This window comes from Chiloscyllium plagiosum, chromosome 3 (assembly GCF_004010195.1).
Source record: "Chiloscyllium plagiosum isolate BGI_BamShark_2017 chromosome 3, ASM401019v2, whole genome shotgun sequence".
NCBI lineage: Eukaryota > Metazoa > Chordata > Chondrichthyes > Orectolobiformes > Hemiscylliidae > Chiloscyllium > Chiloscyllium plagiosum.
The window spans coordinates 129,316,879-129,331,151 of record NC_057712.1 but is presented as its reverse complement, the minus strand read 5'-3'; the positions used below and the strand labels follow the sequence as shown (position 1 = coordinate 129,331,151).

Below are 14,273 nucleotides of genomic sequence, written 5' to 3'. Positions count from 1 at the left end.
AGAGGCCCTTCAGCCCACCAAACATGTGCCAACAAATGATACCTTTTAAAAAATAAAAAAATGTTTGCCTGCGCAGAGTCCATATCCCTCTTTTCCCTGCCTAGCCATGTGTCTGTGAAGAAAAGTAAGCATGGCTTCATCAAGCCTTTACTCCAGTGTCATGCAGTGAGCCAGTGGGTGGGCAGTCACTAAGTGCCTGCTTCAGGTTCACTCGGCAGTAATGTCCTGTGTGTTTCAGAGAAATTGATATCAGGCTGAAACCTGCTATCAGATGATTTGCCAGCAATTAAAAACAACACATTTTTCTTATGATCAAACCTCTTGTATTGGCTGGAAATAGAGGGTAAAATTACATCCAAATCTCAGACAGGCTGAAAGTCTCGACACCCACGAGAGATCATCACAATTATTGGGCTATTCACAAGTACTGGGAAGAAGTGATTTCCTGTGTCTGTGGATTACACAGGACAGTCAGTAACTCAAACAAACTGACGTTTTAAAAGATATTGGCTCCACACAGTCACAAGGCCCTGTACAAAGCATGCCCAGGAAAAGCTGTCAGCACTGGAGATCACTGGGCAAGGTTTGGGGGAAAACATTTCAGCACCCATTTCCAACCAAGCCTTCAATATCCCCATGTCTTCCTGCCCATGAACTTCAATTCAGAAGCTGCAATGAACCTGGCCCCGTCGCTCAGCTAGTTTAAATAGGAAATCCTTCTTGCATTTGTGCTCGGTGACGTCAGCTCATTTCAAAGGGTCCTTTCCTGGGAAGTAAAAGTGTTGCCAGGTGCCTTAGCCAGCTCCACGTTTTCCACTCATTGTCGGCACAACTTACCTGCACTTGCCAACAAAGCAGGGAGTGGACTGGTGACGCTGTGTTCCCCTGTCCCACATATACAGAACTGCTGACCCTGAACCATGCATGGGCATGGATTACAATGTCCGGAAGTGAGTTAAAAAGGTGAACAATATGCCCTTGCAGAGCAGTAACAACAGGGTGAATTTGTAGGCTTGCTATGGAGATTAGATTGCAGTTATTCTCAAAATTTGAAACTGGGGTCTGGAGCAGAGTAACCACATCATGGGTATGACCCTTGCTGACAGTACAAAGTCTATGGAAACCAATCACAATGACCAGAGTTTGACATCATAAGGATTAATGATCAAGTGACAGAGCTGGGACAATCAGAAGCATCCCCTTTGGTGGGTTTGATGCACGTACAGCACAACATTATCCACAGACTGAGCTGTCTGCAAATATGATCCAATGTGGGCGAAGATTTATCCCAGATGCCTTTTGCACAAAAATTCAGTTTCATTTAGAAGCAACTGATAGATCGTCAGGAGCCTCAATAGTAGCACTGAGTCCTGAGACTGTTCTCAGGAAGACCATAGTCACCAGTGCTGTTACTGATGCTACAAGAGCTGAATACTGCTGGGAGAGATCTGGGCACAACAGTACTGAGGACAGGTCTACCAGGCTCAATCTTCCTATATTACACACGTGACCCGTGGCTGGGCAGGGGGGGGGTGGGGGGGGGGGTGCCAAACCAGAATCCCGTGGCAAATTAAGAAAAGTCACTGGAGTCAAGGGCAGTGACCAGTCAGTAGCTGGTCAGTTACCTGGGGCCACAATGAGCAATGGTTGGGGAGGGTTGGGGAGGGTGGGGAGGGGTGTGGGAAAAAAAGACAAGGAGTCACACAAATAAAAGGATTTAAAAGACAAGCTGGTTAACTGTCTAATTTAAACTTGCAGCTGTCAATGTTAAGTTTACAAAAACATTCTACCAACAACTAAACCTGCTTTTAAAAAATGAGTTTTCACAAGAAACCAGATGGGGGAAACCACAAGTGATTTGGTCACTAGAAAAAAACTTTAGTTGTGTGTATACACAGGTATGTGTGCACATCTGTGTGTAGGCGCAGGCTGTGCGTGCACATGTGTATGTTTTTTTTAAATGTACAATAATTTGTTAAGTGTTATGAATCTGCAGTAAAAACTGGATTTGTTCCAATGCTCCCACTGGGTCTGCAATCCCTCGTCACCAGTTTAGACAGAATCTAGAGTCTCAGACATCAGGAGTTTGAGAAGCCTGTCCCCATGTCAGAGAGGCTGGGACAGGATGTATTTTTCCAAGGGGAAGCTCTGTTGCTCTCTAACAGTCACTCCTCCAAAGTTTGATTGTCTTGTCATTCTCCAGTGCTGCTGACGCAATGATGTTTTCTGTTGGGTGACAGGCTGTGGAGATCACAACATCTGCAATGGAATAGGCAGAGAGTCGATGAGACAAACCCTGGGACCCCCTCCAACAAACATCACAACCACATGCAAAGTCCAGACAGAATCTAACGGTAAGATTCAAGGTCTCACAGCTGCTGAATTCATCATAAATTGTCATCTAGTGCTCACAAGGCAGCTGGTGCAGTCAAGGCCTGTGATCTGATCACACTGACTGCTTCCTCTTAGAGAGGGCGATACGGCCCAGAAGATGGGGCAGAGTGATACAAGCAAAGCAAAGCCAATAAAGGGTGATATCAGAAGTACTTTTCCAAGTGGGCACTAAATGGCCTCCTTCTGTACCCAAAACCCTTGGGAATGGACAACCAAGCCCCCACGAATTAAGCAAAATTAGAACAAGCTCCAACTGAAATTATACACATGCAGTTGAGGGAAGTTAGAGCTGGGTCTGCAGGAGATTCATTCAGTTAACAGGAGACAACGAGCAAGAGGCAGAAACCTCCAGAGCATCATGAATGCTGCACGCATTCGAATGGAATCTCATGTCCAGAAGCCCTTCGTATTCGACAAGGTGCTTTAAAATTGTGAAGTATTCAGTCAAAAAAGCCAGTGGGAAATCTTTTAACTTGGTATTATGTTCGGCACAACATTGTGGGCCAAAAAAGCCTGTTCCTGTACTTTACTGTTCTATGTTCAAACCCCAATCTTCATAGCATTCTCCTTAAATTCCACTTCCTCATTCCAACACCCACTCTTTATAAACCTGCACCACAGGATCCTCTTTTTTTACCCCAGCACCTGATTTCTTGCATAAATCAACACCGTAGAAATAATATCAAGGAATCTGTACTGGGGCCTCACCTTTTCAACATTTCTAGTGGCTTGTACACACAAACTGACACGGTCAACTTAGGCAGCATGAAGCATGGAAGAGAACTGAAAGTTGTACGAAGTTCTCATGAAATGCTAACTTTGTAAAGTTGTAAAGAGTAACTGAGGAGTTGTCAAAATTACTGACCAGTATGCAAACATCCCCACGTCAGAGTTTGTGATGAAAGAAAGGTCACCAATGAAGCTAAAAGGTGGCTGGGCAAGAACACTACTCTAATGAACTCCTGCAGAGATGTCCCAGGCCTCAATATAGGAGACCCCAAGAACAACAGCCAACAACATCTTTGTGCTCAGGATTGCTCTGACCAGTGGAATCAGGAGATTCGGAAGCACATCTTTACACAAAGGGATGGGGAGAATGGAAATCTGAGCTCATTGCCCCAAGAAGCTTTCAGACGGAGGGGCAGTTGGCTAATTAACCACACCTGCACATCCCTGCTCACTACACAGCAACTTAGCATGGCCAATCCATCTAAACTGCTCATCTTTGGCAAAAATTAGATCGATAGATATTTGCTGGGTAATGAGTGTTATGGGATTAAAGTGGATGAATGCAGTTAAAAATCAGGAAATGGTAAGGAGGGAGAAACTCAAACATCACAATCACTGGGAAGTGGTACTAAATATATTGTTGGAGCTGTGGCTCACAAGTCCCTTTCCTGATGGTCTGAAAAGAACTGACAAACGAGCTGACTGATGCATTTGTTTTAATTTTCAAATGCTCCCTTGATTCCTAGACAGTCCCATTTAAATTGAAAGAAAGAAAATGTAACTACTTCATTCAAAACAGGAGGGAGATAGAAACAGTTTGTTTAACATCAGTTGCAGGGAAAATGTTAGAAACTATTATTAAAGAACAGAACACAGAAAACTTCAAGGTAATTGGATAGCATCAACATGGTCATAATGAGAGTCACCACAAGAAATAGGAACAGGAGTAGGCTGCTTGCTTCCTTAAGCCTGCTGTGCCAGCCAACAGGATCACGGCTGATTCGACACTTGTCTCTATCTCTCCCTCTCCCCCTCCCCCCACATAACCCTTGATTTCCTGACTGATGAAGTATCTATTTCAACCTTAAACATACGGAGAAACACTACCCCCACAGCTGACTGTGGCAAGGAGTTCCAAAGACACAGCATAAGAAGAAAAAAAATTCATCCTTATCTCAGTCTTAAACTGGTGTTCTTTTATTAAGACTACACCCTCTGGTCCCAGACTCTCCCATGATGGGAAATGGAAACACCTTCTCAGCAGTGAGCCTGTCAAGCCCCATAAGAATCCTCTATGTTTCAATGGGATCACCTCTCATTCTTCTAAACTCCGGTGAATAGAGTCCCATCCTGTTTAGCCTTTGCTCATAAGACAACCCCTTAAGACCCAGGCATTATCTGAGAGAACCTTCTCCGAACTGCCCCCAGTGAAATGACTTCTATCCTTAAATAAGGGGACCAAAATTGTTCACAGTACTCCAGATGTGGTCTCACCAACACCTTGCACAGTTTCAATAACACTTAGATTCAGAGATGTACAGCATAGAAACAGACCTTTTGGTCCAATTCATCGATGCTGACCAGATATCCCAACCTAAACTAGTCTCATATTGCTCTAAACCCTTCCTATTCATATACCCACCCAGATACCTCTTAAATATTGTAATTGTACCAGCCTCCACCACTTCCTCTGGCAGCTCAATTCATGCATGCACCATCCTCTGTGTGAAAAAGTTGCCTCTTAGGTCTCTTAAATTCCACCCCCCCCCCCCCATCCTAAACCTCCGACCTCTAGTTCTGGACTATCCCACCCCAGAGAGAAGGCCCTATCTATTTGCCCTATCCACGTTCCTCATGATTTTATATAAGTTCTCTAAGGTCACCCCTCAGCCTCCGATGCTCCAAGGAAAACAGCCCCAAGCCTGTCCAGCCTCTCCCTATAGCTCAGATCCTCCAACCCTGGCAACATCCTTGTAAATCTTTTCTGAACCCTTTCAAGTTTCACAACATCTTTCCGATAGGAAGGAGACCAGAATTGCACGCAATATTCCAACAGTGGCCTAACCAATGCCCGGTACAGCTGCAACATGACCTCCCAACTCCTGTACCTAATACTCTGATCAATAAAAGAAAGCATACCAAACGCCTTCTTCACTATTCTATCTACCTGCGACTCCAGATTTAAGGAGCTATGAACCTGCACTCCAAGGTCTCTTTGTTTAGCAACACTCCCCAGCAACTCCTGTGAAATAAGGGCTAACATTCCATTACCCTTCTCGATTACCTGCTGCTCGTGTGTCGTGCTCAAATCCCCCAAGTGCGTGGGTTTCCTCCGGGTGCTCCGGTTTCCTCCCAAAGTCCAAAGATGTGCCGGTTAGGTGAATTGGCCACGCTAAATTGTCTGTAGTGTTAGGTGCAGGGGTAAATGTAGGGCAATGGGTCTGGGTGGGTTGCGCTTCGACGGGTCAGTGTGGACTCGTTGGGCCGAAGGGTTTGTTTCCACACTGTAAGTAATCTAATCGAAGTCCCTTTGTGTTGCAGCTTTCTGCAGTTTCCCTCCATTTAAATAACAGTATGTTCTTTTGTTCTCCCTTCCAAAGCGAACAACTTCACATTTTCCCACATTACACCCCAATTGCCATCTTTTTGCTCCGTGCTCAGCCTACCAATATCTCCCTGGAAACTGTCTGCATCCCTCTCACAATCTGCCTTTCCACCTATTTTAGTTTCATCTGCAAATTTGGCTACATTACCTTCACTTCCTTCTTCCAAGTCATTAATACATATTGTAAACGGTTGTGTTTCTAGCACTGATTACAGATTGCCAACCTGTAAAAGAACCCCTTATTCCCCACTCGCTGTTTCCTGCCCACGAGTCAATTCTCTACCCATGCCAATATACCAACTCAACACCATGGGGTAGTATGTCACAACATTACATTTCGAAAGGTACCTTGTTGAACATCTTCTGGAACTCCAAATCTACTGGTTCCCCTCTACCCACTCTGGTTGAGCCTTTCTTAATAAACTTTAATAAGTTAGTCAGACACTATTTTCCTTTCAGGAAGCCATACTGACTCTGCTTGATTAGATTACAATTTTCCAAATGTTCTGTTATTAGAATCTCAGAATCCTGACAGAGTGGAAGCAAGCCATTTGGCTCATCGAGTCCACACTGATCCCCTGAAGAGTCCTGTAATCCCACCCCATACCTGAATCCTACATTTCCCATGGGCTAGGCTAATTTACACATTCCTGAACACTATTGACCATGCTAAATTGCCCATCTACCTAACCTGCACCTTTGGACTGTAAGACAAAACCCACACAGACACATAGAAAATGTGCAGTTGTCCTAGCACTGAGAGGCAGCAGTGTTAATCAGTGAGCCACCGTACTGCCTTTGAGCCACCATGCTGCCATACTGCCTTAATAATGGATTCCAATTCTTTGACAACAATATAGTTAGGCAATTGGCCTAAAGTTACCCGCTTATTGTCTCCCTCCCTTTTTGAATGGGGTGTCACAATAACAGTTTTCCAATCTGCTGGTACTTTGCCAGACTCCAATGACACTTGGAAAATTACAACTAACACACCAGTACCAGAGGGTTTGGGTTATAGGGAGAGGCTGAATAGAACCAGGCTTTGCTTTTTCCCCTTGAAGCATTGGAGGCTGAGGGGTGACCTCATAGTGCTTCACAAAATCATGAAGGGTATGGATAAGGTGAATGGCCAAGGTCTATTTCCTCGGATGGGGGAGTCCAACACTAGAGGGCATATGTTTAACAGAAAGATTTAAAAAGGATTGAGGGGTAACTTTTTCACGCAGAGGGTGGTGTGCGTTTGGAATGAGCTGCCAGAGGAAGTGGTGGAGTCTGCTACAATTACAGCATTTAAAAGACGTCTGGATGGGTATATGAATAGGAAGGGTTTAGATGGTATGGACCAAATGCTGGCAAATGGGACGAGATTTATTTAGGATATTTGGTCAGTGTGGATAAGCTGGACCAAAGGGTCTGATCCCATGCTGTATGACTATTGTCTCTGGTGCTACTTCTTTTAGGATCAGAGGATACAAGCATCAGGGCCAAGGACTTATCTACCTTTAGCCCCCATTAGTTTGGCTAATACTACTTCTCTAGTGACAGTGCTTAATTCCTGTCTCCCTGGAATTCTTTAGTATTAATGGAATGTTTGAAGACTCCATTGTAAAGACTGATTGAAGTTATCTATCTATTTAACTCCCCTGCTATCCTTTTTCCTCAAAACCATCTCCTCAGATTCATTTTCTAAGGGGCTTATATTCACTTTGACCTCTTGTTTTCTTTTATACATTTAAAAGCGTTATCAGCTTTTTAAAATATTTCTCTTAGTTTGCTCTAGTGGTTTATTTTCTGCCTTTATCTTTTTGTCCTCCTTTGCTGGATTCTGAAGTTATCCTAGCCTTCCGGGATACCACTGACTTCTGCTTCCTTTGATGTCATTTCTTTCAGCTTAATACTCGCCTGAACTTCCTTGATGAGCCATTGTTGGTTTATCACTCTCAATCTTTCCTCGTTATACAAATGTACTTTTGCTGAGAGTCATGAATCACCTCCTCAAATGCTGCTTTCTTACTGTCATTCATGTTAATTTACCCGCCTAGTTCACTTTAGCCAACTCTATCCTCATTTCATTGTAATTCCCTTTACTTAAGTTAACCAGTTCTTGCTAGTTTTTTTACACTTGAACAGAAAATGAAATTCTATCATATTATCACCACTTGCTAGGGAATCATTTATTAATGCTGCCTCATTCTCCATAACCAGATCCAAGGCAGCCTGTCGCCTGGTTGGCTCTATGTCATATTGCTCTCGGAAACTACGCCTAATTCACTATGAACTTCAATTTGATTAACCCAATCAACAGAAGATTAAAGGCACCCAAAATTATAACTCTATTGTTTTTACGTGCTCTGCCAATTTATTGATTAGTAGCCTTTCCCCACAGAGTAGCGACTGCCCAGCAGTCTGTACACTACTCTGATCAATGTTGTCTTTGCTTTGCTGTTTTCTTTTCCTCCATCCAAATGCTCTGTCCATCATTTGAGCTTATATGATCTCTCAACTGTTCTCTTTTTGCCTCTTATTACACAGTGCTACCCCACTAGTTTTGCCATCTCTCCTGTTTCTGAGGGGTCAAAACTCTGAGCGTTAAATTCCGAGTTTTGATCTCCTTGTAACCATGTTTCCATAATGGCTATGAGAACATATTAATTTATCTCAACTGGCGTTATCAGTTTTTCTACCTTATTCCAAATCTTTCAAGTTTCTTCATTTTGCTGTTTCCCTACTCTTCGAAGGCTCTTCGTACAATATTACATTCTTACATTCTGTCAGCTACATAAGAATCCTACTCATCGACTACAGTGCAGCCTTCAATACTATTATCCCCTCGAGACTTATTACTAAACTTAGTGATCTCAAACTAAGCCCCATTCTCTGCAATTGGATCCTCAGGTTCCTAACCCACAAGTCACAATCAGTGAAGATTGGGGACAATATTTCATCCTCACTATAACACTCAACACTGGAGCCCCCCAGGGATGCGTACTCAGCCCCTACTGTACTCACTGTATACCCATGACTGTGTCACCAAATAATAGACTAATGCCATTTACAAGTTTGCTGATGACACCACCATAGTTGATCGAATCTCAGATAGTGACAAAACAGACTACAGATGGGAGGTGCAGGATCTGTAAAAATGGTGCACTGAGACCAACCTAGCTCTCAATTACAGCAAAACCAAGGAACTCATTATTGACTTTTGGCAGGATGTCACTCATGCGCTCTATACATTAATAGCACAGAGGTGGACCGAGTGGAGAGTGTCAAGCTCCTGGGAGTGGTCATCAACAACAAGCTTTCTTGGAATCTTCACGTGAACACATTGGTCACAAAGGTCCAACAATGTCTCTTCTCCCTCAGGCAGCTGAGGAAATTTGCCATGATGGCGAATACCCTTGCCAACTTTTATAGGTGCATCATCGAGAGTATTCTGTCTGGATGTATCACTACCTGGTATGACAACTGTACCATTCAAGATCGGGGACTGTTACAGAGAGTGGTGAACTCGGCCCGGACAATCACAAAGGCCAACCTCCCATCTATAGAATCCATCTACCAGGCCCGCTGTCAAGGAAAGGCCGCCAGCATTCTCAAAGATCCATCCCACCCTGGCAATGTTTTTCTACAACCTCTACCATCGGGGAGAAGGTACAGAAGCCTGAACACATGCACCAGCCGGTTTCGCAACAGTTTCTACCCTGCTGTTGTTAGAAGACTGAATGGACTCTCAAACTCTTAACATTTGCATGTACCTGTGTCTTTGTTTTTGCCGCTGTTTACCTATTATTTACTATCTCTGCTACTTAACTCCGTGATCTGCCTGTATTGGTCGCAGGACAAAGCTTTGCACTGTGCCTCTCTACACGTGACAATAAATGCAATTTTCTGGTATTAATCAACCCCATCCCTAAACTGCTGAGTGGTCTAGTGGTATCATCACTGGACTGTTAATCCAGAGACTGGGGTAATGTTTTACGGATCCAGATTTGAATCCCACTATGGCAGGTGGCGGAATATGAATTCAATGAAAATCTAGAATGCGAGTCTAATGATGACCATGGACCCATTGTTGATTTTGGAAAGTGTGTTCACTAATGTCCTTTAGGGAAGGAATCTGCCATCCTGACCTGGTCTGGCCTACATGTGACTCCAGACCCACAGCAATGTGGTTGACTCCCAACTGCCCTCTGGGTAATTAGGGACTGTCTATAAATGCTGATCTCGCCAGCGATGCCCTCATCCAATAAATTTTTAAAAACCTGCAATCCTACCTTCTCCTTTCTCTTTGATTGTATAATTTTCCATACAAATGAACCCACTGCCCCACTCTTTAGTTCAAAGCCCTAACTACAGTCAAGACGCAGATCAGCTCTGATCACACTAAACAGCAGAGGAGGCTAGAGGGGTTCACTGGCCTACTCCTGCGCTATGTTCCCATGTAAGATACAAAGCAGCCATGCCCCTATAAACAGCCCAGTGTGCAAACTCATTTGTTTGTAAAACCAGGAAGGTTTGAAGTTTGGTTTCGTGCAACTGACAATACTCACTCGAGTCAGAAGTTCAGATAAGTCTCTGCACATCAAACACTTAAAGTGGAGAGTTTGTGTGTTTTATTTTTGAGGGTGCAAACACAGGGTCAATGAAGGCAGCACATTTCACGTAATTAACAGCGATTATATTAATACTTTAAATGCAGTCCAACACACCAGACTGGTCAGAAGAGTAAAAGCTCCTGGCATTCAGGGAAAAGACAAATTGGATTCAAACTTGACTCAATCGCAGGAAGATGTTTTGTCATTGATGGGTGTTTTGTGATTGGACCTTTGTTTCCAAGTGACTTGCATGAGGCTCAGTACTAGATGCTTGCTATTTATACTATATAACTAAAATGTGGGGGAGGTTTGCAGATGGTTTGAAAATTAGCCATGTGGTTGAAAATGAGGAAGATAGATATGGATTACAGGATATTATTGAACAAGTCAGATGGACAGAGAAGTGGCATCAGGATTCAGCTCAGAAATTAAGTAATACATGTAGTGAGAAAAACAAATACAGCAAGGGAATGTACAATAACTGAGAACTCTGAAAGGTGTAGGTTGATAAAGGGGTTAAGGTAGCATATGGAACACGTTCCTTTATTGGCTGAGACCTGGAGTATAAGAACTGGGAGGTTGTGCTAGAACTGCATCAAACATGATGAGACTACAGCTGGACAACTGGATAAAATTCTGCTCACTAGTGATTTTTAAGGATGTTTTCAGGAAGGGAGAATGCTAGTGACAAGTTTGGTAGGCTGGGATTGTTTCCTTTGGAACAGAGGATGCCAAGGAGAGATTTAATTGAGGAGTACATCATCATAAGACCTGAGACAGAGTGGTTAGGATGAACTTGTTTTCATCAGCAGAGATTAATGACTGGCGCATAATTATGAAGTATTGGTGGAAGTATTGGAGTGGTGTTGAATGTTATTTTATCCAGAGGCTAGTGGATGTCTGGAATTCACTGCCTGAAAAGGGTGACAGAGACAGAAACACTTTTCGTCTTTTAAAAATAGACTTGAAAATGGACTTGTGGTTCTCCAGGCCATTGGGGTGAGAGAGTGGAGGCTAGATTGGACAGCTTCTGATCAGCATGTGGCCAGTCACAATGGGCCATAATGGTGCGTTTCTATGTTGTAACCTGAATGTTCCAACCCCACGAACGTTGTGTTCAGACAAGGGACCGGACTCACCTGTGTGCCCTTGTAGTTTCTGCACTATCTCCTTTGTCTGGAGGTTCCAGATATACACAAAGTTGTCCTCAGATCCCGAGACAATCCACTTCAAAACAAAAATCTCAATTATTCACCAAAATATTACACAATTCAGAGAACAGAAACTGGCTATACCACCCAACAGCTCTCTGCTGATAATTAGGCTTCACCTCACCCAAGTCAACATCCTTTCATTCCTGACTACTTAATGGATCAATGCAACTTCCCCTTAAATGCATCCATACTATTCCCTTCAATTGCTTCCTCTGGGGGCAATTCCACTTTTGCCCCATTCTTTAGATAACAGCTCCTCAGCTCCTGGTTGGGTTTTTGTGTTTTATGGCTCTCCTGTTCTAGTCGAGGCTACCTGACCAAACGGTTTCAGAATTTGAAGCAACACCAGCCTCCTCAGTCTTCCCTGATAGGGTGCTCAGTTGCGGTACTACCCTTGCAAATCATTTTCCATTTTCAACTACGGAGACCAGAACTGTGCAGTGTTAACTGCACTTAAATAAATTTAAAACATCTTGCTCTGATCAGAGAGCTTAATTTCAAAAATATCATCTCCGAGCTCTCCAAATCCACAGGAAGCAGATGGTTTCCATCCTTGGTTATAACAATCACAGGCCAGCCTCCCATTCTCAACAGGGAACCTGCCTCTGTATTGCTGTTCAGTAACCCTAACTGATAATGCTAGGGTTTGCCAAAGTCTAACATGCTTTACAGTTCAGTAACTTGGCAAGGTTCATGCATACAGAATAATGACTTGGAGAGGGAAAGGTCAAGGCCACAGATCCTAGCCACCAGCCACTTTAGGAATGGGAACTCAATTACACCACTGCCTATAATACAAACTGGGCAACTGCATCCCCAGAATGCAAGACAAACTGTTGGACTTACCTTGCCACCAGTAACTGAGAAGTTGGCAAATATGCAGTATTTTTCATTTTTGTGTCCTGTGTAGGTCTTCAAACACTGAAACACATACTCAAAATGTCAGCAACTCTTCCCAGCTGGCATTCCATCAGCAAACAACATCAGCTAAAGCGTTCAGAGTGACACACAGGTACTTTCACAATTGCCCTATTGCAATGTTCCCTTCTAAAGGACATGGCTGTGGAGTGGTTCAGGGATCCCCTGCTAATCGGTGTGTTGACACATTGACTTCTCCACGTGGAAGCTGCACATGGACCTTGGAGATTCATGCAGCGGAAAATAAAAATAGGGGAAGCATTGCTCCATTAAAGGTGGAGGATATCAAAAGTTCAAATATGAAATTTCAAAGTGAAAGAGAGTAATTTTACATCTTTGATGGTGATTATCTGAACTCAGAAGCTGCCGAGCAAAGAGAAACTTGCAGACACTTGTACACCCACTTGGTTCTGAGGTCAAAATCAATATTGTATAATATAAAGACTGATTGTTCACCCTGCAGTTTGAAAAAAAAAGAAAGATGGGTTTGCCCTCTGGTCTAAGTGCCAAAAATATCCTGGTATAAAAATCACAGGAGGCAACCATTTGACCCACTATTCCTGTGCCAACTCCAAAATCCAGAAAAGCCACCCAATCCTGCTCCCCAACTTGCACCATATTCCTGCAAATGTTTCCTTTTCAAGAATTTATTCGATTCTCTTTTAAAGGCTGGTAAATCTGATTCCACTACCCTTTCATGTCGCAGATTCTATATCACAGTTAAAAGACAACTTGCATCTCCTGTCTCTTCGTCCATTTGACCTCCTGGATTCAGGTAGTGAGCAGCACAGACCACACGGAATTCAGATTCAAGGTCAGATAGCACTGTAAGCTGCTGGGAGACAAGGCCATCACTAAAGAGGATAGAATGGAATTCATCAGTGCTGGGAAACTGTTTCAAATCAGTTTCTTTGACACTCCTTCCCAGAACCTGCATCTCTCAGTTCAAGTGAAGCTCATTCCATTGGTACAGCTCCCAATTTCATCAGTACTGGTGCTACTGCCCCCACAATCAAAATCCAAATCGCCAACATTAGCCTTTAGGCCACACATTCATTCCCTTATTTTATTTACGATATGCCAATTTGCTTGTGACTCAGGTTACAACCTGAAGAAGGGCTTTTGCCCAAAATGTCGACTTTCCTGCTCCTCGGATGCTGCCTGACCTGCTGTGCTTTTCCAGCAACACTCTAATCGAGACACTAACAACAGATGACCTCTGCTTTTCAAGTTAAGCCTTAATTAGCCATATATCCAGACAGAATCTCTTACCAAGCAGGACAGTACAGCTTTCTAGACTCACATTCGACTGTCAGAGAACTGTGACTGTCCCTGGATGACATTGGTCCCTGTTGTCACTGCATTCTTTCAAAAATCAATGAATTCCTGAACCAGTGTCATGGAAGGGAAAGCTGGGGAAATATAAACTATTAGCCTTGCTACACATACCTTTCCTTTGCTGTAGTCCCAAAGTTTCAGTGTGCTGGAAAAAAAAGAGACATTTTTCTGTCAGTAAATGGAAATCTGGAGTTTTCCAAGTGAGGTCAGATCACAGCTGTTTCTGCTACAGACCAAAGCAGCTTTGTTCCCCGTCCTTGGCCCAGCTCACTACCTTTTCCTACCCCAGCAAGTAAAAGAGACCGAGCAATATCACAGAGGACTTGAAAAGATCTTTTAAAAGTTATTTCATGCAATGCAAGTGCTGCTGGCTGGGCCAACAATTGTTGCCCAGTCGTACTTGCCCTTGAACAGGGTGGCTTGCTGAGCCATAACAGAGGACAGTTAAAAGTCAGCCCCATTACTACGGAGTCATAT

At 43.4% G+C, this 14,273-nt stretch overlaps 1 protein-coding gene across 3 annotated transcripts in view; it reads right to left on the bottom strand.

Moving 5' to 3' along the window:
* Positions 1-300: 300 nt before the first annotated feature.
* wdr5 (WD repeat domain 5) overlaps positions 301-14,273 on the bottom strand; it is a 63,019-nt gene continuing 49,046 nt past the window's right edge. For all 3 annotated transcript variants that reach the window (XM_043687307.1, XM_043687308.1, XM_043687309.1), the window contains 4 exons: positions 13,908-13,941; positions 12,387-12,461; positions 11,466-11,553; positions 301-2,259 (listed from right to left, as the gene is read on the bottom strand). In XM_043687307.1, the coding sequence (XP_043543242.1) occupies positions 2,159-2,259; positions 11,466-11,553; positions 12,387-12,461; positions 13,908-13,941 (298 nt within the window). In that variant the 3' untranslated portion in view covers positions 301-2,158. The remainder of the gene's footprint in view (positions 2,260-11,465; positions 11,554-12,386; positions 12,462-13,907; positions 13,942-14,273) is intronic.